This window comes from Pieris napi, chromosome 6 (assembly GCF_905475465.1).
Source record: "Pieris napi chromosome 6, ilPieNapi1.2, whole genome shotgun sequence".
NCBI classification, from domain to species: domain Eukaryota; kingdom Metazoa; phylum Arthropoda; class Insecta; order Lepidoptera; family Pieridae; genus Pieris; species Pieris napi.
In genome coordinates, this window is record NC_062239.1 from 3,049,568 (window position 1) to 3,075,752 (window position 26,185).

Sequence of the window (26,185 nt, forward strand, 5' to 3'; positions counted from 1 at the left end):
GTGATTTTTTTACGTCAAACGTAATATGATGTCATATTGTTATTTATTAACTGTGGTAGTGTATTGCTTTTAAAATATTTTTTTCTTACGTTAGCCATGCAGGCGAGCGCTGTTGGAAAAATATTTATTTTACGTAAATAAAGTCATTAGAAAAATGGAACAAATAAAAGTTAATTCACCTAAGCTTTTTGTGTGCACTGCCATAGAAAACAAAGATGAAATAGAAGAGGTATTTTTTACTTTTACTACCAACAAAGATTCATTTGGTCAGCCATGTCGATTTTATTTTCGTATCGAGTCCGTGGCGGCGCTGCAATGTGGCGCGAATATTTAATTTTCTATAGTCGAATAATTTTTTTTCCCTGGTTCTATTAACTCGGTGTAAGTTTTATATATTGCTACACAATGATTTTTATTCCAATATTTACTTATTTCAGAGGTACGAGAAAGCTTACATAAATTTTCAATCGCTAGTAGCCGACTGTAGTGAAAAAGAAGCTCACGACGCACTTAACAATGCAGTTTGTAAAAACCATGAAGATATATCACTTGGAATGCTTATGTCAATTCTTACAGAACCTCAGAATTCCACAAAATGCTATAGAGACCTAACACTTATTACAAGAGATGGATTTACCTGTGTTCTTAATAATTTGTCAAATTTAATACTAGAAAGATATTTAAAATTTCAGGACACGACACGAAATCAATTATTGTGGCTTGTAAAGGAAATGATAAGAAATTCTGTTTCAGGAGTAGATAGTGTTTGTTGGAATTTAATGCGTTATGCTTCTGGTGGAGATATAACACCAAAAAATATTTTTTTAGTGGAATCACTGCTGGACATTTACATAGATAATAAATCATGGCTTGATAAATATCCAGTGTTAATATGTATGGTTGTGTATACATATTTGAGATTAATAGAAGATCATAATGTACCACATTTAATGACTCTCAGACTAAAGGAAGTCAACTTTGTTATTTCATTGATAAGAGAACACTTTGATGAAATCCTAAGTTTGGGTAGAGATTTGGTTCGTTTACTTCAAAATGTTGCAAGGATTCCTGAATTTAATCAACTTTGGCAAGACATTCTTCTGAACCCTAAAACTTTATCACCAACATTTACAAATGTATTGCAGTTATTACAAACACGAACATCCAGGAGGTATTTACAATCAAGGCTTACACCTGATATGGAACGTAAATTGGTTTTTTTAACATCACAGGTCCGATTCGGGCACCATAAAAAATATCAAGAATGGTTTCAAAGACAATATCTTGCTACCCCTGAATCTCAATCATTACGCAGTGATATGATTCGCTTCATTGTGGGCGTGATTCATCCTACAAATGAATTACTCTGTTCTGACATCATTCCAAGATGGGCAGTCATTGGATGGCTTTTAACAACTTGTACATCAAATGTAGCAGCATCTAATGCTAAATTGGCGCTATTCTATGATTGGCTCTTCTATGACCCTGAAAAAGACAATATAATGAATATAGAGCCTGCAATCTTGGTCATGCATCATTCCATGAGATCACATCCAGCTGTCACTGCAACATTACTTGATTTCTTATGTCGTATAATACCCAACTTTTATCCATCATTTTCTGATAAGGTACGACAAGGCATATTCAATTCCTTACAGCAAATCATTGAAAAAAGAGTGCTTCCAAACTTACAGCCGTTGTTTGATTCACCAAAATTAGATCGCGAATTACGCACAACGGTAAGGGATACTTTCAAAGAGTTCTGCAGTAATGGAGAAGGGGTGTCAGGTTTGAGAGAGGAAGGTATTGAAGACCTACCTAGAGGAGGTCCGGATGAACCAGCCTTCTCGGATGACGAAGATGAAACGACACCAATTATTGCAGAAGATACAGATGACGATGACTTGCCACTCTCCGAGGTTCGTGCTCGAGAGCGACCTGAGCTGGCCGCGGCTCTTCCATCAGCTTTGAGGCCTTTCGCAGAAACACTTTTGGATGAAAGAACTGCGGCTGCTGCCACAGCCCTTCTCAATGCGTGCACACCTCCGATGCCTACGCCAATAGCACTTGCGGATTTATTTGCCGCAGTTTTACAAGATTTACCCCCACTTAAAATCAGTGCAAACCCCACACCATCTGAACTTGATTTAACTTTGAGTTCGCCAATATTTTCCATGTTCGAACTGCTCTTTGCAAATTCGAATGACTCTAAACGCAAATTAATTTTAGAGACATTTAAAGAAATACACGCACAAAATTCCGTTCCCAGTGTAGGCTTTTCCTTACTGTTATATTTAAAAATATGTTACGAAAAGGATCGTCGCGCGGAACGTGATCCTGCCAAAAAGAGAAATGTTAAGTTTAAAATGGACATTTATAAGACATATTGTAGTAATTTAGAACTTAAAATTGTTGAATGTTTAGTTAATGATTTTGAGAAATGCCAAGAATGTGATTCTAACATATTAGTATGGTTAATATCGGATGTATATAGGGAATTTAAAGATCAAGTTCAAAATCATATCAAATTATTGCATATAATCGTTTCTACAATCGATGCAGGACAATTGCAAAGACTAGTGTGTCTGACGTTACAAGGGAACTTGATGATGTTCAAAACTGACGATTTTACGACAATGCTTACAACAAGCTTAAATTGGGAGACATTTGAGCAGTATTGTCTATGGCAGTTGCTTACCGCACACGAAATATCCGTCGAAGATGTACTTCCAATAATTCCGAAATTATCGTATAGAGAGCATGCAGAGGCCCTGACATCTGTTTTATTAATGTTAAAACAAGAAAAGCCAACGCAAGAGGTGGTCAGGCAAATGTTCTGCCGGACGGTGGATGATGAAGACACTTTTGTAGTTTCCACTGTCATGTATTGGTGTCAGGATTATGAGGAAAAAGTAGCAGATCTATTAGCGGTACTATTAAGCACACGATATCCAGGTACGAGTCCGAATAAAAGAAAACGTCCCGGTAAACACACTATTCCACCGAATGCGCCACCTTCAGCTGAATCAGTAAGTATAATGAACATACATATATCCGAATTATTAAAATTAACGGTTTTTAAAATAATTAGTAAAAAACGAGTCAAAGAAGTGTTGTAACGATATTGTTTTTTTATGATCGGAAATAATTTCATACATAACGGCCCTTTAACGTCGGCCTGATATCGGCAAAGAATTACTAAGTTGCTATAAGTAATTATTTGCCACACAATAATATGCTCAAAATATATAATTTTTTTAGGTTCTGGGTCACTTGGAGCAAATAAGAATATGCTGTGTAGACCAAGACGATATGTCAATTTTCAAAACTGAATGTTTGCAGAAAGCGTTACAGCACTCGCAATCAAATAGCAACGATAACTTAAAGGTATACTATTACTAGCCCTGCCCTTTACCCGCGTTAGTTCCATCTAGCCATTTTGTTTATATTACAACATAATTTATCAATTCGAACCGGTATTTGCTGAGACTAGCGCATCCAAACAAACTCCTCAGCTTTAAAAAAAAAATAAGTTTTCCAATGGGGCATGACACATTTCTGTTAAATATATCTATCAAAGCTAAAAATATTGTGGCACCGAGATTCGAACCCACGACCTCTGCGTCTTACGGCATCTACTTTAATTGGGGTTTTTTGAAGTTGGTAAATAATTATCTGAATATTTTATACTACTTAACGAGAACTAAAAAAAGTATTATTTACCAATTCTACAATTACTGTTTTAATCAATTTTTTTCTAAATAATTTCAGAGACAGTATATGCAATTGTTTTCTTTGGCTTGGGAAGATGAACTACCAATGCTAAGGCGGGCAAGGAAGATGGCTTCCAACTCAATGCCACTCAGCCAGAACTTACACTCATCAAATGAGGATAGCGAGGTAATTTTTTTTAATTACATGTCATGGAAGGGTTTATAGTTCATAAAATATTCTATATGGAAATCAAACAAGATTTTGGCCAGTCTAACTATCAATACTGAGGCCGTACGTTTGATGCCTGCTGGGCAGCAATAGTTTTTTTCTATGTACGCGATATATATATGTATACATATTATATATCTTAGATAAAAATGTAATAATATATATAATATATGTGTATCAGGTTGATCAGCAGAAAGAAAGACCAAAAACCATAAAGACTTGTACAGGTGAATTAGTATTATTTCGGCATCAAATAATATGTTACAAAAATCTCAAGATGATCTAAATACATAATTAAATATAACACCGAATATTTTGTTCTAAAAATCTGAGACAACGTATGTTTTGTCAATTCGTTTACTTTTTGACAATTTGCACTGATAATTTTTTCCATTCCAAAACTTGTATAGTTAACTACAAACTATTCCCAGAATGCATGTGCTTTAGTTCCAAAACGACCCAGTGCTGCTTAAAATTTATTTTCTTCACATCAATTTTATTTATTAATTTTTTTTGTATCCTGCTGCTGCTGGCTGATTTGAATTGTTATAAAACATTTAGATTCTGATTATACACTAACTTTATGAAAAATTTCTGAATTAGTACGAGATCCGGCTGTTGGATTAGTGCGCTCATCGGTTATTTGCTAAAAACCTATACCTAAACCAGCGTGGTTTTTATGTTAGAACAATAATGCCGTATCTATTCAGTTTGAGAACACTAACATTCGACGCATTCGCAATGGCTTAAAAGCGTCGCACAGGTGGCATTCGCTATCCTCGTCGGACAAATGATATTAAGGCCGATTTACATTATCTTAGTGTTTAGGAGAGTGCTTTAGTACAACTTGAAAGGCAAGTTCTTTAGCGTAGCGTTTACTAAAGCAAGTACCGTTTACATGTTTCAACTAAAGTACTATCCTAAAGCACTCTCCTAAACACTAATGATAATGAAAATCGGCCTTTATGCGTTAACTATCTTTAGCTCGTACCTTAAATATTTATCATCTTTAACAGCAGGTAACCCTTTTTTGTGGCCAGTTTTGACTAGGCAACTATAAACGATAATTAATAGAAAAAAAATTATCTTCAATTTGATATAATATAATTAATAAATGTACGTTATGAACGTATAAATATATCGAAATCATACCTGTTTACACCTGGCTACGAAGAAGTGCGGCCACGTGGGCAACGGCACCCGATTTTTTAAAATCTTTATGTAAATTGCCGTGACGTAGACGATATTTTATTGAAATAACAAGTGAACGAAATGTTTTCCCAATAATTTCATTAAAAATACTAGCGGCCAAATTTTGATAGGCAACTTGCAAGATATTCATTCTCCTAATTATAAATATACATAAAAATTTGTTGTTTAGCAAATAACCAATGTGCAGCAGCCAGATCTTAGACTAAATGAAATAAATTATTTTTCAGGAGGAAGAAATCGTCAAACCGAAGCAAGCAAAACGTAGAAAGAAAGCAATATCAGATAGTGATTGACATATCTCCAGTAAGAATAATTATGGCAAATTCAAACACCAAAGTGCGGCTCATAAATACTTTTTCAAGTGAGTGTTACCTTACAGTACATGGTTCGATTCTAAGGCCTGTTATTAAGATATTTCAAATTAACCTGAATTTTTAGTTTTGTTTTTTGTAAAGTTTGTCAGTAACTTCCATAAATCTTCACTAGTTATTTATTAATTTTATAATTGTAATAGAGTCTTTATTTGCCATGGAACTGGTACAAAGTATGGATGGATAGAATTTCCAAGAAGTGCATGGTTAGATTTGTAAAATTTTGATGTTTCGGATATAAACTTTAAGTAGGTTGGATTGTCTCAAATGATTTTTAAATGGTTAGAAATAAATACTTAACATGTCTGTTTGTACTAAAATAATTATATTATTACTTGCATATAAACAATGTTAACAAGAAATTTACGCCTTAAACCTTAACGCTTATGTACACATAACTTGAAACAATCTATCTTAAGTATATGTATATATAAGTATTGATTATGCAATCTATTAAAAAAAAAAATGGTTTCAAATATGGTATAATATTTTTTATCACACTGACAACAATGTTTGTACATATGTCATAATAAGTATATTGTATTTAATATGCAAAATGTTTAGTATGGGCCTTAGAAAAATACATTCCTTTGTTTTTTAAATTTACCAGAAACCTGTACATCAGAAACTTAAGTTGCTTATTGGTGAATGGAGAGATCACATGAAAGGCTATAAATTGAATTTTTCACTATTATACATCATATTACTGTGTAATATTAATGTTGTCTTAAGCCACATAGTATTAATGTTTTTATAAATTTATGCTTTTTAGAGTGGCAAGTGACACAATCTGTGGCATTTTAATTTTATGTACATGTAATAGTTGTTTTAGCATTAAGTATACATTTGAAAATTAATCATAGGTAATTTCAGCCAATGATCAGGTGATGGTAAATATTACCTTTATTTTATTGTAAATTTATGACACCATCTTGTAGTCATTGTAAAATATATTGTTATACAGATTATTTTTATGTTTCGCGTGTATAGTGTTGGACTTATTTTAAGTGTAAGGTACACGACCAAGAATTTAAGCAAAAAATGTTATATGCAATTTTCGAAATACATTTTACACTAGGTTCAATAAAGTATTTCCCCATATAAGTGGATGTTTTTTATTTAAAACAAACTCATTTTTTATTTAATTACATTTTGATATTATACTTAAAGTTTTCCATGTCTTTCAATAATTTTACAAATAAGATTTAAAAAAAAAGGTTTGTAACCATTTAAATATATAACATCTATAATAAAACATTTTTAGAAAATGAAACATTCAAGAGCAAATTTTAAAATTAAAAACCCTTACAACAATAACAAAACAAAGATAAAATATTTTTTTTTAAATAATTCGTATAATCTGCAAATGGACAGAAAAGTAATGATTGGAAAGAATAATTTCTTGGCTGTCATGAAAATGGGATGTCATATAATATAAATTGGTATATATATATATATGGTAACAAAACAGTCCACCACCAGAACACAGTTGTTGACGGATTTTACAATATTGTTATAAATATGATAACTAAAGTTGTTTCCCCTGTTTAAACCTATGCCTGGCCTGTGCCTTGCTATATTTTTTCTTCTCTGGCAGTACATTTTCTTTTTCAGATTGTTCATTTGTATCTGAAAATAAAGTAACAATTACACTTAGAACCAAGAACATGCAACTTATACATACAGTGTAAACTCTATATAACGACACTCAAGGGACTGTGCATATTTTGATGTTACAAAGAGTTGTCGTTAAACGGAACGTAGAAAAATCTTGTATTAAAAAAAGATAAAGTTTATTTCAGACTAGTATTAGTATGCTATGCTAACGCTTTTGCTGTACCAGCAAATATGTTGTGTTTTTTTACTTATTTTATTTTTATCTTGCAACATTGAGGCATCTTTGTGATAAAGTATGTGCAAGCAATCCCAATTTGTAAACAAACAAATGGATTTCACAGAAAGTTCAGAACATATGATGTCGACAGTCGAGTTTATTACAGGCTACGACAATAAAGACAAAAGAATGTACACAGCTCTGCAGTTTTAACTAATAAAGTGCTTTTTGGAACGAAGTTCCTTATCGCGCGTTGTGAAAGGGGGCTAGACGGAAAAAATTCTTACGAAAAGTTGTAACGACACTTTTTTGCTATTTGCTATTGTAATACACCGGTTCTCGTCCGATCGTCGAAGTTAAGCAACGTCGGGCGAGGTCAGTACTTGGATGGGTGACCGCCTGAGAACACCTCGTGATGTTGGCTTTTTTTTTCGTCGTAAGATTGATCGGGTGTCGAGAAAATCTATCATACTATTACGATACCTATTAACATCGAAAGGAATTTCGTTTCATCCGGGTGTCCCTTGACACCTCTAAAGTTTTTTATTATTTAATTGTTGTTATTGAGGGTAGGTGTAATGCTATGTAGAGTGTATCATTGTATGGGAGACAAGCTAAACTAACCAAAACCAATTATAAAAGACGCTTTACGGAGTTTGTTGTCGTTGGTGTCGTTACATAGAGTGTACACAGTATTTGATAAGAATTACTGTTTCGAAAGTTATATTTTTACCTAAATCAGGTGGTGGCTGCAAAGATTTTCCTGCATTCCAAGCAGTCATAAGTGTTGATGTTTTCCCTATTGCAAATCCTACTCCAGAAAGAGCTATTGAAAAGGCTACCATACTTATTGGATTCTGAGAAAATAAACAAGGGGTTTAATTAGACAGTTATTTTAAGTCAATTATATTTTAAATTAACTTACTATTAATGTTGGATTTGCTGTCAATGTATAATCCAATATGACCACTCCAATACCTATAATAAGTCCCACTATTGTACAGATCCAGATCACATTTTGACTGCCTAAAAACAAATGACTAATTACCTATATTCTAAATATTGTCTATAATAATGCTACACACAACATACCCTTTAAATTATTTTTCTGTAGTTCAGTAACATCTCTTATAAACTCCATTAACTTAGTATTATGAGGTTCAAGCTGTAAGGCTCTTGTGTAGGATATAATAGCCTCATCATACAATCCACTAGCAGCTTCTACTTCAGCCCGACGAAAGTAACCCTAAGCCATGTAGAACAATCATTGAAAATAACATATAATTAGTACAAGGCACAAATTGGTGTTTTCATGACAATTGAATTATTTTGATATATAAAAGATAGCAATACTATTTTTTCCATTTCTTTCCATATTATTTAAATACTAACCTTTGCCCAGTGTGGTTGTAGTTTTATAGTTTCATTAGCATCTTGTAGAGACAGATAATGTTGATCCAATTTGAGAAATGCAAATGATCTGTTACTGTATAACACATAGTTATTAGGATCCATTTTTATTGCTTGTGTGTAATGTAGGACAGCTTCTATATATTTCTCGTTTTTAACACATTCATTACCCTTATTTTTAAGTTCTTCAGCAGATAATTTAACTGTTTCACTTTTTGAATCCATTGTGATTCTTGGTATTAGCAGAATTCAGCTTTAAAGTACTTACTTCCCTATAATATTTAAAACTTCACTAACGTTAAAAGTTATTGAGCACCTTAGGGAAGCTACTTAGCAACACTTAAAAACTAAAATATTTATTAATTAAATTATATACAGTTGGATGAAAATTATGAATTTGGATTTTTGTTCACTTTAATGACTTGAAAAGAAGTCAGTGCTCATTATAATAAGCATCAAACAGTATAACGACACAGTGATTAATTAGTGTATCAACTACTACTATGTAAAAATCTAATTAAATAAATACTAATATTGGCAATTAAACGAGTTACAATTAATTATTCATCACGTGCATAGCATGATTTTTTTAAAGAATTGATTTTAAAATTTAATTATCAATATAATACTTTTACAGTTTCACCACTTGTCAATTGTCAGTCGACAATTTGTCGATTTTAAACTATAAGATCTCAGAAGAAAAACCAAAATATGTCAACAATCGTGATTAAATCGTCAAATGTCAATACCACAAATTATATTAATTATTAAGACTAGACAGTATACCCTATCAGTGTTGCCAACTTAGGGGTTTTACCCCCAAACTTAGGGGTAATCAAGATTTCCAGGAGGTTTTATAGGGGCGTACATTTTTTTAGGGGGTACTTTATTCAAGAATTTTTGAAGTTATACTTCTTTAGGCGCGTTATGAAAAATTGATGAGAGTGAAATTTTACGATGCGCGCGCATTGTTACACAAAATTAACAGCATAAGTTGCCCACGGAAGATGCTACGGCATTGGACATAATTTAAAAAAAACATTCGAATAATAATAAAATTTATGTTACACTTAATCAAAGGAGAATAACAATAAATATTTATTTATTTAATTTTTCAAATGTAAACTGAACTTTATTAACTATAATGACTCCTTTTCCAGTCTTTGACTATTTAATTGTAATTAATTATTTGCATGCAATCAAAAACTATTTTTAATAATGCCAAAGAAGTATAACTTCTTAAGCCCGTACATAAGTAATGTAGAATTGACACAATTTGCAAATCTGTTAAAAGACTTGAGAAAAAAAATACAAACATGAGGGAAGCAATACCACCTTTTCAACGGCTAAACAACGATAAACTCTCTTTCCTTAACTTTCGTAATATCAATTTCGTATTGATAATACGAAATATATACGATATACTTTCGTATAACCATACCATTTATTTTCATTAAATACAAAAATTTACGAATTTATTTCAAATCGTGACTACTTAATTCGTTTAATCAGTGACTTCGAAATACACCCACCGCACACACTGCTGCATTTAGACTGTATATATATATATACACCATCATATAGCGTGGCGACGCCACGCCATAAATCGGTTTTACGTGCGGCTATAGATGTTTCACATCAACAGCTATTTTTTACTACTTCAACGTATTTTTAATTACCTCTCAAACTACGTGCACAACAAAAACTTTAGGGGTTTTTGATCGACATTTAGGGGTATTTGAAGTTGGTCCTAGGGAGAACATTTTGTAGGAGTTTGCAACCCTGTACCCTATACACTTGTAAAAATCACTTCTAAATTATACGATTATACGTATTACGTGACAAGTGTTGGGTTACGGCGATCCTCTCGGTGTTTTCTTCTGCATAAATTTTTTAATAACAATGGGATTAAAAGAAGCTGTCATCTACTTAGACAATCAGTGGAACACATACTATGCCGGCCAAACTGTAAATGGAAGAATAGAGTATGTCTTCGATAGTCCTAAAAAAGTTAGAGGTGAGATCCCATCACTGTGTTATGTGTGTGTACCTACATGACTCACGTCGAGTTTAAATAAAAAATTTGATCTATATGTGCCGGAAGTGAATACAATATAGTCATTTTTGGTTTATTTTAAGGAATACACGTAAAGATTAAAGGTGAAGCACATACAGAGTGGAGTGAGAGTAAACAGGAAGAGGATACTGATGGTAAAAGTCAGTCATCAGAAACCCTTCATACAGGCAAGGAGGAGTACTTTCAAATTTCTTACTATCTTTTGGGAAGTAACACCGGTAAGACAAGGAGAATTTACCTTTTACAGTAAGTTTTGTAACTAACAAAAACAATTTCACACTTGCTGTATAAATTTCACAGGAAACGAAATTGAGATACCATCTGGGAAACAAATATATAATTTTACTTGTACTTTACCCCCTGTTCTCCCATCATCCTTTGAAGGAGAGTATGGATATGTGCGATATACAGTTAAAGTCACCTTGGACCGCCCATGGAAGTTTGATCAAGAGACAAAAATGGCTTTTACTGTTATTAATGCTTTGGATTTAAATCTTAATCCATCTTACAGAGTAAGTACCTAGAAATTACTAAATTATATCTAACAGTTTCATAAATTTAGGTATATGATATTATATTTATAATGTATACTATATGTATAATGCCCTTCAGTGAGTCTTGATTCCAAATAGTATCTTAAGAAGTCAACATAGTTATTCAATAAATTTTACTTTCATTTAATTTTTAGGAGCCTTTACATTTTCAAATGGAGAAGACATTTTGTTGCTTTTGTTGTGCATCACCACCGCTATGCGTGGATATAAGAGCACCTGTCACAGGATATTGTCCTGGACAAGTTATTCCTTTAACTATTGACATCGAGAATAAGAGCAACGTACAAGTACACCTTGTGAAAGTATTTTTAAGAAAGGTATGACTACTTCTGAACAAGGTAACCATTGAATATTATTTAGTATAGTATACAATTTGTGGTTTGTCTATGTGAAATGTGTAATAATTACTATGTCAGTCTGATAATTCATGACACCTTCTTGTTAATGTAGCTATTTTATGGGTATGGTGTTTAAAATATCTCTTAATATCATGAAAAATTACTCAATTCTGAATTCTGAAAAATACCCAAGTCTGTTTGTAAGTTTCTGTTTAAGTTAATACTGTTCTCCCTGCGAAATGCTATTTATTACATTTAGTGTATTAGATATTGTAAATACCAATTACACAATTTTCAGGTAGTTACATATAGAGCTACATCGCCTAGCAACGTTACAAAAAAATCAAAAGATATTATATTAACAATTCAAGAGGGTCCAGCACCTGCTGGGAGTACTAAACATTGGAACTTGAATATGGAGATTCCTCCCATTCCGCCTTCTAATCTTGTCAATTGTAGCATCATTGATTTGGACTATGATGTCAAGGTATGATTTTGTAGTTTACTCTGAGGGAGATTTATAATGTTACTAATTTATTTATTTATTTTTAAGTCCTAAAACATCATGCATGCTTAAAAATACAAGAAAATATGATGGTATAAATTTTACACATATACCTACACAAATTTTGTTAGAAGTAAAACACAAAACTGAGGACAAAAAATATAGGTAAAACAGAAAAAATGTAAACCTAAGTTTAAACTAAATTAAATCACAATTTTTTATTATTTTATGTAAAGCATTAAAAAGGTCCGCGACTTGCGTCTGCGATCGGGCATCACTACTCGTTGCTTATTATGAATTTAAATGGAGCACTAAACCAACCCCTCAACCGCGACACGTTTTATTCCTCTCCTGCTAATGATATGAAAATTTAGTCGATCTTCATCCTCTCCGGAGGCCATTTTTCGTCCTCCCATAACTGTTGAATAACTTTTTCCTTGCTACATATAAATATAAATATGTACTTCAAAATCAGTTTATTAAAAGTACATATTTAAGATTTGTTACATGAACCAAAAATTTATTGTGATCAAAATATAAATTATGATCGCAATAAACCTAGGAGATCTGGGCATACATTATAAACGATTTAAAAACTAAGATTTCGTTTAAAATTTAAAAGATTTTAGATTAAGATTTAAAAACCGAAAAACGTTATTTGTTGTGTAATTTTTTTTATATCAGAAATTTTACAGGATAATCAGGTTGCCTAGTAAAAATTGTAGTTGTAATTTCTATAAATTTTAGTTTTTTTTCTGAAAAGAATAGGTGTTAAATGTACTTTCTATAAAATTTAGTTATTAGGCACACATATATTGTTCTTTAACCGACTTAATACTATTCTGATATACAGGTGGAATGTGTTGTATCAGGAATGCATATAAACCTGAAAGACAAGAAGTATATTACTATTGGAACAGTTCCATTAATGGGTGTTGGGGCAACTCCATCTGCGCCAGTACTCTCTGAAGGGGGTAATCAACCTGCTGTTTTACCAGTTTCTCCTGGAGAATCTGTTCAACCCTCGGTAAGTTATATCAACTCATAAACACATTTGATATTAGTAAATGGTTTTTGTCTGATTTGACTGAAAATGAAATGTCTGGCAAAAGACTGTTTACTTGAGAAACATTAGAGTGCAGTTCCTTATGAAAAAAGTATTGTAAAGCCAATAAAGCTTACAAAGTGTACAAACACCTTTTATTTACTTTTGCTTGTTTCATTAACCGTTGTTTATGACATAAATAAATAGACCCTGATGTCAAAAAAATTATCACGTTTTCATTTGTTTTTGGTGTTGATTATATAAGACTGGTATGTATTGATTGGCCGGGATGAGGAACTCATCTTTCCAACTATGTTTTCAATGTTATTATTTCTTTTTATTAAGTTAAAATATATTCCAGGCGCCAGGAGGTGAAGGTCCCGGTGGTTGGGTTGCTCCAGGATCTGCGCCTGTGCAGCCACCTTACCAGTCGCTGTATCCTGCCTTGAGTAAGTGTTACTTTTGAACAAACCTGCCATTTACTATGTTTTGTAAAAGATTTTATCGGTACAGTACTGTACTTGGGTACAGAAAAACGTTACGGCGCGTTACATGGGGGGGGGTCAATAATCTCCAAAAATTGCGTGATGTAACGTGAACGCTCCTTCATCAGGAAAAAGTATATATAGAAATGTCAATTGACGCTTCAACAGATTGTAGTTTTAAAACAGTCATAGTGCATTTTTAAATCGTAAACAAGAGCGATAACCAAGGGCAATTGAGTCAGTACAGTGATTGACACCTTTATCTAAATTTGCATTTAGTCATTTCATATCTTACTTGTTTTTAGTGCTCAGATGCGCGCGAGTCGCTAATCGATATTTCCATGCCCATGATAGCTCGAACGCCTTGATTTTTCATAAAATTTCACAGATCCTATTAATGCTCACGATAATTTTTTTTAACTTCCGCTTTTATTTTCGATACAAAAATGTTTGCTCTGCTCTATTATGAATCTATCTTATGTATTTTTGTTGCTTAGGGCACGGCTCGTCCAAGTAGTACATGTAAAAGTGTGAACACGGATTTTCTTACTTTTGTTCGTTATTCGCCTAACCATTCAAAAATGTGGTCATAGTAGACATATCTCTCTGTCTTTTCCACAGATTATTACAGTAACCAGACTTCCGTATGTCAAAAATATTGGATTTGACGTACGGAAGTCATACTTAGCTTGGTGACTTCGCACTAAACGATTTGATACATTTTCAGCTGCCCCCGTGTATAGAGAGTCCCCGTACGGACGTAATATACAGGACCGTGATGAAACCCAGCACATGGGTATCACAGGACCTGCTAAGTTTGCGCCCTATTACCCTACGTACGCAGCAGTTCAACCGCCTCCATTACCACAGTAAAACACCTGATAATGGTATGCGATGATAAAGTAATCTTATATTCTTTTTACTCCCAAAATGTTTGAATACTTGTATACACATTAGTTTAAAGTTTATGTATTTAGTTTGGAGTAATTAACTATTTATTCATGTGATTTTTACATATAATTTCACAATTATCTGCACATTTCTAAAAAGTATTATTTAATACTCGCTCAAATGGTGAAAAAAACCGACATGCTTTAGACTCAAAAAGGCGACGACGTGTGTCCGGCACAGAACTAATCACCTACTTCCCTATTAAGAGAAAAAGATCACGATAGAGATACAGAAATCTGAAGACAATTCTTGTTGCGGCACTTTGAGTTATTTGTTATTGTATATTTAAGAAAATATTGTAGCTTTAACTCGGCTTATGTCGGCTTTGGTGCTATAAAGGCTTCCCTTATGAATCTCTTACCTGCTATGAGCCATATTTGAATTCTCATACTAACCAATGTTACATTTTGGCTAAGCATTTATATGTAATTTATTAATTGATCTGTAACGGGATTAAATGGTTGCATTAAAAAACTCAGGGCATGCTTACCAAAAGACTCAAGACTTTGTTGCGTTCGATTGTGATTTGTCTAACGGACGTCAAAATATGATGTATAATGTCGTGTGTCAACGCGTAATAGACTGCGGTTTACCAAGTGACCAATCACAGTCGAACAATGCGCACGATCGTGTTTTTTTCTTACAGTCTCCTTCCTATGGAAGTGATAAACTAAAACAGGAGACAAAACACATGCGTCGTGATGGGTTAAACGGTAAAACTAATTGTTTGTCTGTGATTAAACTAGAGAAACTATTTGCTTTCATTCTCACTGCCCTGAATTTTGGTCCCTCTTGGAATGCATTTGATATATTTTGCAACCATATAGGCCTTTTAAGTCTAGATTTTATTCTTAATAAATTATTACTGTTATATGAATTATATTTTATTGAATGTATTGTCTTTATAATGGATTTTTTTTTTTACATATTTTGATATGTTCTATAAAAATGTAACTGCCTAATTGAGTGTTTTATTTTAATTAACTGACCAGAAACCTGTGAATGGCTGGGTTGTGCTGTGTCTGGACCCTATTTCTTCTGTGTATCAATGAACAATTATTGTTTTACCGCAATTAGGTACCAGCTTGTTGCCAAGAATAACAACAATAAAATTAGAAAGCCTTTAATTGTTTCATAAATGTATATTATTTTGAAATAGTGCTTTTTTAAAACAACTGTGCAAAAAGAACAATCCATGAAAACGTAAATACTTAATGCGTACAATTAAGGATTTTAATTAGGTTGAATGAATTTAGTTTTATAGATAGTAATTAGATTCTAAAAATAGAAACGACTACAAAATGTATTATGTATTAAATGACAATTTTTTTTTATTGATTGGTTTTTGAGAATTAAATGTTTTCAGGGATAATTAATTTAATTGTATACGTGGTACGAGGATCCTATTAGTCGTCCGTTATCCGTAGAAATTTCCGTAATTTTGGTCACCGAGAGACTAAATATTATTAAATATGGATTATATTATAGAATTTATTATTATATTATAAAATTTCAACTGCCCCAGTATTCAGGGAATCTCTGATCGCAAGTTAAACACAGGCCGCCAAGAACAAAGATATGAATATCTCCATTACCACAGTAATTAAAAATAACCGACGTTTTGACTGAAGACCACTGAAGTATATCCGAACCAATTCCACGTTTTCCTTCAAGAAAAAAGCGTACCAATTCTTAAAAGACCGGTAAGGCACTCACGCACCCTCTGGCATTGAGTGTCCATGGGAGGGTGGTATCACTTAACATAAGATGAGCATTATCCCGACCCGACCCGTTATCCCCCTTCTAAAAAAAAAACATATTAAGACGCTGAGTGGAGGCTAACTACATTTTTTACTCTCAAAATAATTATTTATTGAGATTAAAGTCCTTAATGGTTCAATGAACCCCAAAAGATTTAAAATACCTCTGTAGACAACACAATCTGTCTTGTGCTATATTGTGATTTATTTTTCTCTGGCGTAAATGTCGATGGAATTAACAGTTTTTATACCGCATAACTAATTGTTCACTTTAATATAGAGTTCAATTATCGAACGTCTAGGCTATATTTGTCTCGGTGGTGGGTAAGAGTATAACTTGGTCTTTAAAAAGCCTGCAACCCTTTCGCAATCCCTCTGACATTGAGTGTCAATGGACGACGGTATCACTGTGCCCGTATAATATGTACCTATTATTATTTTGTTCCAAAATTCGTTATTTTTAGCTTAATTATTAAATATATTGTTATTAGTGTGATTATGTACTAGTGTTAAAAAAAAGAATGCTTATGCTGATAGAACCTTTATTGATTTTCCCTCACAATATAAACGAAATTTCATAATAAATAATAAGAGAAAGATAATTTCGTACAAACAATAAAAGAGATCTGTCGATTCAATATTTCATTGTATGTTTATTAGATATACACACAATAGCCAAGTAAAATAATGAAGAATGGTTTTAATTATATCTCATATAATTATTGTTTTGAATTAGTAAATCGTTTTAGTTTTTAAAACAATCATACAATTAGAAAAATCCTCGAAAGACGTAACGAAAGACCTAAATACATAAAATTAAAATAAGAAAAATAAATAATAGTGGGATGTAATGTTAAAGTAGAATCCTATATTCAACGTAATATAAATATGTTTACAACATATTGTAGAAGGAAAAACAATGATATTATTGCTGATATATTATTGTCTAATAGATTTGACTTAACAATTCATAAACGTCGCGTCAATAATTTATATGAGGACGATAGCAACGAAACGTAAACCACATGCCCTTAAATGCTAACCGGCTAATTGAATTTGTGTAAAAAAAATGAAACACTACTGAAGGGTGAACGAATGTTTCTCGTACCGAAAGATCTGTGGTACACGATCGCTTCGATCGAAGCGTTTTGTGCTCGATGGTCGCGAAATCGACGCACGATATTGAAAATGGGTTCGAATCGGTACATTCTATCCCTGTGTGAAATGTAAACCCGGCACAGATGTACTGTGATGCACTACGCGTGGATGCCGTGACACAATTTCGAAGGAGCGTTACTCAGGTCTGCGAGGAACCCGCCGGCGGTCACCGCCGCTGTCTGACATCACCTCGACCACGCAGCCCTCACCGTGCCGCCCGATAGCGCCCTCTCGAGTCACCGGTCGGAAGGTCCGAGGCCTTAGTGAGGTCCACTGCGCAGATACATCCACTCGTCCGTGTCTCGTCGGTGATCGCGTCGGCGTCTGTCGGTGCCGTGTCCCGTCGGGAGCTTGTCGGTCGGTGCCGCGGCGTCCGGCTGCTATCAGTACTGGCTTCGCGCGCGGAACCCGCCCTGGTATGTGGAGTCCTGGGACAGGAGGCCGTCCGGTTGGGACGGACAGTCCGGCGCGAGGGATTCCTGACTGAAGTCCGGCTGAGACGCTCCCTGGGACAGCGACAGCGGCGCTTGCTGGGACAACGGCTCCTGCGATAACCGGGGCGGACGCTTCCTGCTTCGTTGGTTCATGTTCATCGGCGGGCGTTGGAGACCTCGATGGGCGGAGAAAGCGGCCGGCGGCACGGGCGCGTGCAACATCGCCGCCCGCTCTGGGCCGACGTACGCTAACGGATCTCTCAATGGTCTCGCTCTGTCGTAGATAGACCCCGGGACCATAGCCTCGCGGGCGTCAAACATGGACGTCGACATAAAGTGCGACCCGGGATTCTGAGCGTTCACTAGTTTTTTAGGCTTGGCGAACTGTATTGCGGACTCTTTTAGGTTCGACAGCGGTCCTTCGGTTAGCACGCGACGTTCTTTGTAAAATGCCAGGAGATGATTCCATAGTGGCTGCTTGCTTAAAACTTTAGGGTTGCCGACAACAATCAAACCGTACTTGGCTCGGGTCAAGGCGACGTTCAAACGGCGCGGATCGCTTAGAAATCCAATTCCCTGATGTTCATTGGAGCGGACGCACGACATTATAATGATGTCCTTCTCTCGGCCTTGGAATGCGTCCACGCTTGCCACTTCAATCTCTTGATAAAGCTTCGCGTGTAAGCTTCCTTGGTACTGCATGTGCTGTACTAGGTAAGATCTTTGTCCCTCGTATGGCGTGATGATACCGATCTGTTCTGGTCTCACACCAGCCTTCAAAAAGCGGGTTGTAAGTTTCTCAACATTAGCGGCCTCGGTACGATTCAGATAAGATGTTCCCGACCCGGCGATTTCTTCTTGTCCTTGAGTTACATAAAAGAACATGGGTCGATCTGGTCTCGGCCACGGGAAGTCGATTTTGTGCAGGCGTCTTTCTTCCGCGCTTACTCCATTTTGCAGGGAACCTTCATAGAAGAAATCTGACGGGAATCGCGATAGTTCCGGGTGCATACGATATTGAACTTCGAGGCGGAATGGCCTGATGCCGAGGACGACGAGACGCTCGAACAAACTCTGGCTTAGTCCTGCCTTGGCCGCTTTCTTGCACATCACGACTGGGCCTAACTGGCAATGATCTCCGACGAGGATCAGCTGTCTAGCTCCGAGCACAACCGGTACCATACACTCCGGCTCAGTGGACTGCATGCCTTCATCAATAAGAATGGACTGGAAGCGCATTCTCGCCACCCTGGGATCTCCAGCTCCGACGCAAGTGGTGCAGACAACGTCAGCAGCATCCAAGAGTCTTCTTTCAGCGGCCCGACGTAAGGCACGATATCTGCGTTCATCGGCTGCGGATAATTCACCGGCTTCCTCCTTCAATCTTGTAAGTTTGCGGAGCTCGCTATCAGCTGACCCTAAAACTCTTGCCTGTTCGTGTAGGGCCAGAAAAGAGACGGACGACTCCATAGCTTCGCGGGACTTGGCGCAGAGCCTGACTACTTTGAGTCCTGTTCTATGAATTTTCTCAGTTAGTTGGTCTACCGCAGTGTTGGAAGGTGCGCAGACAAGTACCGGACCACCGTTCTGCCTCACGAGTTGATAAACAATAGTGGCTGAAGTCACAGTTTTTCCAGTTCCTGGTGGACCTTGGATCAAGGAAAGTGGACGTTGCAGAGCGTGCTTAACAGCATATACCTGAAATAAGAATCATCAACTAATTATTTATGTATGGCATAAGCAAATAAATAGAAGGAATATTCTATAAGTGAAAGAAACAAACGTAAATTTGTTGAAATTACTAGGAAATTGTTAACGATACACAGTAAATAAAACATAGAAAGACAATAGAAAATCTTAAATTCTGATTACAAATAATTTATTTAATTTTCGCATCAAATTGCCCCCCTGTGGGGCCTGGGCCCCACGTTGGGAAACACTGGACCACACTGTTACTTCATTATAGTTCGACAGTAATCATCTTATTAGTCAATATGAAAAAAAAATTATTATATAATTATTTTGGATAAATGACATAACAATGGCGGTTCTCTTTTTACACATGCTCTTATTAATCAATTGTATATCTTTACCTGAGATCGGTTAAGATCAGGCAAATTGGGCGCGCTGAAGTGTTTAGGCAGATGCACTCGGAACAATACTTCTTCCACCTCATGTCCCAAAAGTCGTCGATAGATGTATCCCGAGACCGATGACTCGTCGACCGCGAATTTTCGCAGAGCTAGTTGCATTCTATATGAAAATGTATTAACATTAATAATAGTCTCATGGGTATTATATGTTTCACAATATTTATAGATATTGCGTCTAGACGAGGAAAGTATGTTTTAGAGGTTTTTAAATGTTATTTAATTAGCATGCTATACATATGGTAACACTGAGAATTTGTTTATATGTATTTTATTAAGGTATGAAAACATTATTGCAGTAAGTCACATCCAAATTCTAAACAAAGTCGTAAACATTGTAGATTAAAATAAAATATTTTGCGATTAAATACAAAAACTACCTATGTAAACATGTTTACCGATCAAAAGAAGTACTCTTCCAAATGAAGTCTACGACAAAGTTGGAAGTGCAATCCAGTGGTGCGCCGGCGCCGCTCTTTAGTTCTAGACCAACGTCATCGCCGTAGTTATCGGGCACCTTGATCACGTGACCCACGCCGGACCACGCCTTGTGCAACTCGCCTACATATCTATAACAACAGGACAAGAGTCAACTCTACATAAATATTACAACAAACAAATAAAAAGCGGTAACTGGGCATTTATTACATTTATCCTAGGACAGGCATTTGAAGGCTAATGATTGATAATTATTTATTTTTTTGCTGATATTTCTCCACTGAGATCTGTGTATTGTGAAGGCAGTTTCAATGATTTATGAAAGCAGCATTAGCTCTATATAAATACCTCATTAATAAATTACCTCAATCTTAACTCATCTCCATGCATAAGTTTCATGTCACTGTCAGTTTTTGCCAGAGTGAAGTAGGCAATGGTCTTTTTATTAAGTCCCACATCCCAACGGACTTCAATACCTTCTTGGGTCTGTGATTCCTTGAGCCGCTTGTCGTAATCCGCCTCAAGTTTAACCAATGGGCCAAAAATGTTTTGGTATTGGTAGCCATCTTCATATCTAACAATAAAAATTAAAAATAAAATTAGATTGTTATGTAAAAAGTAAACATACATAGTACATACATTAGAACAACTCAAAACAGACCAAAAATATCAAAATTCTTAATTGTAAACAACAAGAAAAAGATAAAGAAAATATACCTTAACAAAACTTGATGTGGCTCCTCATCTACGCCAGGTTTCTCCAAGTCCTGGAATGTTGCATCCACATTGTCACGCCAAAGTTCTTCTAAGCGCCCTATTTGTTGAGGTGTTACCTTAAAGAAGAAAAGTCGTAAGTTTTCATTTCTATTTGATGGTTTATATCTCAAAGTAGACATAATGGCATAAACTTTTTTTTTCAGAATTTTTATTACCGAAAAATAAAATATTAATTTAATTCACTTAAAAGACAGCAATTTAAAAAAAAAAATATTATTGTCATATAGATAAAAAGATAATCTACCTGACGTGCCCTCATCTGTTCAGCTTCAGACGGTACCTTGACTAGCCATGATAGAAATGCTCGATCCGCTGTAATGTAATAAACATATATTTAGGTTTTATTTTATAAAATATCATTCAAATTCAATTTTGACCTAATTCAAATTTCTAAGGAAAACTAAACTATTATGGTAGGGGAGCCCACGATGCTAAATGGGGATTTACTCGAGCGTCGTAGAGACCTATTGGGATGCAAAGCTTAGATAAAAAGAAGAAAAAAATGTTATATGATAAATTCCTTTTCATCGGTGGGGGAAGCGGCTATAGATAGTTAAATATGTAAAAAAAAACTGTTGCATGGACATCATCGAGCGCGTCAGATATTGATAGCATCTATGCCCTACGTATTTTTAATAATGTACGTATGTTAATCTGATCGTTTGCATGATGCGGGTGGTTGTATTTAAGGGTTGAAAATTAAAAAAAAAAAATTTTATCGAGCGCGTCAGATTTTCTAAGGGAGTGTTAAGTGCACCAAAAAAAAGCTCTCATTCACTAATCTGACGATTTCGATGGGACGCAAACCCACAGCCATTTTCTTAATTTGCAAAAAAAAATCGCAATTTTGAAATACTCAAGCGCGTCAGATTAAGATATATGTGGTTCATCTTTATTTTCTAAACGTACTGTCTCATAATCTGACGATTATCTAGAGGGATTCACCTGATCTGCCAAAAAAAAATAGAAAAACGGTTTACCTAAAGGGCCATCCCTGCAACTTCCCGCTAATTCCATTCCTGGGCGCTTAAAATTGATATTTTGAGCTCACTGAGTTCAAAGAAATAACATTTCTATGCATTTGAGCTCTCTCAGCTCGAAAGTCTGATAGAAGTTTCATAGAACACTATTTTTGGAATTTTCAAACCGCAATAACTTTTGAATGGATCAAGCAATTTTCACGCGGTTGGCGGCATTCGACGCAGTTTTATTATCCTCATAAATAATTTTGCAATTTTAATTGATCGAACCACAAATTTCGGAGTAATCCCGAAGAACACTTTTTCGGGTTTCTTTCGTGTACGATATCTCTCGAACGAATCAACCGCTTTTGACCAGCTTGGTGGCGATCGACGTGGTTTTTCAAGCTTAAAGGCGGATTAGTTTTTGAAGTTGATCGATAAAGAAACCACTTTAAAAAAAAAATATTTCTTATTTTTTTAAGATTTTTCAAAATTTCTCAAAATCTATCGGTCCGAATCGGTTCAAATTCACAGGAAATGTAATTTTGAGGGAAATATTTAGAACGCCGTTTAGTAGATTCCGATCGGTTTAAGGAAATGTAGGCATCACGCAGCTGCACGCATTTAACTTTATCGACGAATTTTTGTTATTTCGGCTTGCGGAAATCGTCAGATTATATATTTTTCATTATTCTTGAATTATTTCCTTCAAAATAAAAAAAAAATTAGCTACGCTCGAGAATGTCGAGATGACGTTTTTTTTTTACAACTTTGTTGCCCTCCCCTTTTTTTCCGACACTCTCAAATTGTCAGATTAGTGGAATATACACTTTTTAGGATGTAATTAACTCACCCTACCTTAATCTGACGCGCTCGGGAATTTCTGATGGTCAATTTTTTTTTACTAAACTGATCCTGTCTCCTTCACGTGCGGCTTTATATATGGGCCTCATATTTTGTGGAGGTACTTAACCGGGTACAAGGTATCCCCCTATATATTAATCTGCCGCGCTTTAGTAAATCCCGAAATCCCCTCTTGGGCTCCCCTACCATTATCATTGTAACTGTTACACATAACATGTCACATGGATTACATTGTTTTATCTATCTCTCAATCCTTTACTTTCTCTTTATAATAGACTATTATTGGAAAACCAACTAAGCTTCATTTATTTAAAACACTTAGATAGATATCAGAGATAGCAGATAACTATTAAATTATGAATTATTAAGTAACTGATTAGTTCATATAATTTATTATTGGTTGAATGTACTTACAAATCAAAGGCTTCCACTGTTCTTGATCCCAGTTCATATCTTTCAAGGAGCTTTGAGCGGCACATGGTTGCCTGTAAAATACTTAACATTTATAATACAAAATATTTTTTTAAATTGTGTCAATTAGATTTAATCCATAAAAGAATTTTTCCATCAAGTGTATGTCACTTATGTAAATGATAGCTTTAGAATTGTTTATTTATTTATATAAAATAATAATAATAGGTGTATTTGTTGTAACAACAGCTATATCAAGTTATTATCTGATAGGATTATAAGTTAGCACATGTTTTCTATAAAAATTACTATAATATAAATTTGCTATTTGACCTTATTAATTTACTCCCATTATTACACAGTTTCCTTCCTTACCTGCATAGCAAAACAACAACTGAATCAGCTTTAGCAGGGATAAATCCTAAAACAAAGACATTCCGTGCTCCACAAGAGTAGCACTCAAGTAGGGTTTCTCCAAGAGGTCCATCACGGTGCAATGCTGCTTCCTTATGCTTAGCTCTTACCAAATGATTAATTATGTGGGATCCAGATGTATTTCCACGACCATTGCAAAACCTAGAAAGTTTAATTAATGTTATGTTTGTTGTAAATACAAAGTATTTACAATAATTATAGAGTTGGTTTGATAAGTTTACCAATTATTACACACCAAGATATAGAAAAAAATATTATTTCTTTTCTTTTTAAGCTACTGAGGTATTTAACAAGCCAATAGGTTAACTATCTCATTAACTAGGATTACTATTATTGCAGAAATGTCACAATATACAAACTTATGTTGTAAACATGTAATGGATGAATCATCTTGTCTCAGACTTGTGTATTTATTTGAACTTACCATTTGTTGCAAATGTTGCACATAACCACAGTAGATGGGTCATGTATGCCACAGTACTTGCAAGCATGATCAGGCAATTCCTTGCTACTATACAGAGCTTCATCGTCTTCCTCAAATTGCAATTCAGCAATTGCATTGGTTACACTTGCCAATTTTGAATTAATGTCCGATCTCCCCAAGCCATTAACCTAAAATTTAACCACAAACCGTTTAGTTTTTAAAAGGGATTACACAAGATCTAATTAGGTTATGTAAATAGAAAAAACTTTACCTGATTGGCAGAAGGCAGGCCATGGTCATGTTGAGATGCCTGCGTTTGACTTTGGGATGGTAAAGTAAAGTCTGTGAACTCGAATTCAGACCCTTGAGTATCAGCACCAATAAGATCCGTTTCTTCGGTATCCAAAAACGTGAGCGTTTGAGAGCTTGGTCCATACGCATCCACGCTCATTTTGTTTAAAAGTAATTAAAATAAACGTAGGAAATAATTTTTTCGAAAAGGATAAAAGTTGCTAAAGCCGAGGAAAATCCCATAACAAACTGTTCACGAATTCCTACTTTTGGTGATGTTGATGATCAAGAATTTTCGCCATGTTAGCACGTAGCATAGTCTAAAGTTTTTTTTCTATTTTGTCTCTGACCTATGGGTACAATTATTGACTATTGGTTCCCTTAGTGTAGGTTATTTTCGCTAGCCAATCAAAATTGTACATTTCATTATATAAGCCAATAATATTTCACAAAACAAAAACCATAGATAGACTTGTGAGATTAAGGGTATGTTCCGATATACACTGCGAGTACTGTATAGTGCTCCCACTGTTCAAAAATTTGTTCCGCTATGGACTGCAGTATACAGCCGCAGCGTCCTAGGAAATATATGACGTCACAAATCCCCGCTATACTTCTACTGCGAGCACTGGCGTTTTCGAGGTAAGGTACTCGCAGTGCTTTGATCACGTGATCAATCAAAACCACTTGAATGCCTAACGGCTGATATAACTTACAGTTTAATAACAAACATTTAAAATTCTAACTTTCTTTCTTTGTAGTATTAATTCAATTGACAGTTAATATTAATATAGATTTTTTTAATGCGATAATACTCCAATAATAGTTTTTCTTGTTGAATTGAAAAACTTTGATGCACTCATTTGAAAACTGTGTCGAAAAACGAAGCTGACTAGTATACTGGACTGCGTTCCGTTTTAAATTGTAACCAGTATAGCTGGCTATAGAGAAACGGTTTCACAGTATACTAAATTGACGGTACTCAGTACAGTGGTCGCAGTGTATATCGGAACATACCCTATATATATTTCCCTTTGGTTTTCCATTAATACAATAGACTAGAGATTTGTAACTGGTAGTTTGACGTTAGACCACCACAGACGATAAAGCATGTATAAAATAAGCATGCATATATTTAAATAGTTATTTAAGGTGCCACTCTCTTGGCCTAAAGGTCTAGATACCAGGCCATAAACTCCAAAAAAAACTCCAAAAAAAGGTGCCACTCAATATTATTCTCTTATTCATATAAATAATAACAATGATTAATTTCAATGATCATTTAAACTGATTTAATTTTGTTAATCGACTTCGTAAATTACTATGGTGATCTTCTTCTTCGTAGTTTTCAAACTAA

At 34.8% G+C, this 26,185-nt stretch overlaps 4 protein-coding genes across 4 annotated transcripts; 2 read left to right on the plus strand and 2 right to left on the minus strand.

Moving 5' to 3' along the window:
- The first annotated feature begins 49 nt into the window (after window positions 1–49).
- On the plus strand, window positions 50–6,629 carry LOC125050530 (integrator complex subunit 3 homolog). Its single transcript, XM_047650432.1, has 5 exons — window positions 50–229; window positions 438–3,029; window positions 3,262–3,387; window positions 3,772–3,900; window positions 5,382–6,629. Exons 1-5 carry the CDS (start codon window positions 155–157, stop codon window positions 5,445–5,447), a joined length of 2,988 nt encoding a protein of 995 aa, XP_047506388.1. The 5' UTR covers window positions 50–154; the 3' UTR covers window positions 5,448–6,629.
- A 345-nt stretch (window positions 6,630–6,974) lies between these two features.
- On the minus strand, window positions 6,975–9,365 carry LOC125050533 (STI1-like protein). The gene is made up of 5 exons (XM_047650440.1): window positions 8,752–9,365; window positions 8,452–8,605; window positions 8,285–8,385; window positions 8,093–8,216; window positions 6,975–7,154 (listed from the first exon to the last, which is right to left on the minus strand). The coding sequence occupies exons 1-5, from the start codon at window positions 8,992–8,994 to the stop codon at window positions 7,054–7,056; spliced, it is 723 nt and encodes a 240-aa protein (XP_047506396.1). The 5' UTR covers window positions 8,995–9,365; the 3' UTR covers window positions 6,975–7,053.
- Window positions 9,366–10,613: 1,248 nt separating this feature from the next.
- On the plus strand, window positions 10,614–14,665 carry LOC125050547 (arrestin domain-containing protein 17). The gene is made up of 8 exons (XM_047650469.1): window positions 10,614–10,786; window positions 10,909–11,064; window positions 11,147–11,358; window positions 11,535–11,717; window positions 12,037–12,225; window positions 13,097–13,270; window positions 13,650–13,737; window positions 14,501–14,665. The coding sequence occupies exons 1-8, from the start codon at window positions 10,672–10,674 to the stop codon at window positions 14,644–14,646; spliced, it is 1,263 nt and encodes a 420-aa protein (XP_047506425.1). The 5' UTR covers window positions 10,614–10,671; the 3' UTR covers window positions 14,647–14,665.
- Window positions 14,666–17,009: 2,344 nt separating this feature from the next.
- Window positions 17,010–25,171, minus strand: LOC125050104 (regulator of nonsense transcripts 1-like). The gene is made up of 10 exons (XM_047649711.1): window positions 24,809–25,171; window positions 24,538–24,725; window positions 24,054–24,254; window positions 23,682–23,752; window positions 21,686–21,753; window positions 21,382–21,497; window positions 21,029–21,238; window positions 20,625–20,795; window positions 20,170–20,329; window positions 17,010–19,774 (listed from the first exon to the last, which is right to left on the minus strand). The coding sequence occupies exons 1-10, from the start codon at window positions 24,986–24,988 to the stop codon at window positions 18,026–18,028; spliced, it is 3,114 nt and encodes a 1,037-aa protein (XP_047505667.1). The 5' UTR covers window positions 24,989–25,171; the 3' UTR covers window positions 17,010–18,025.
- Between the last annotated feature and the right edge of the window lie 1,014 nt (window positions 25,172–26,185).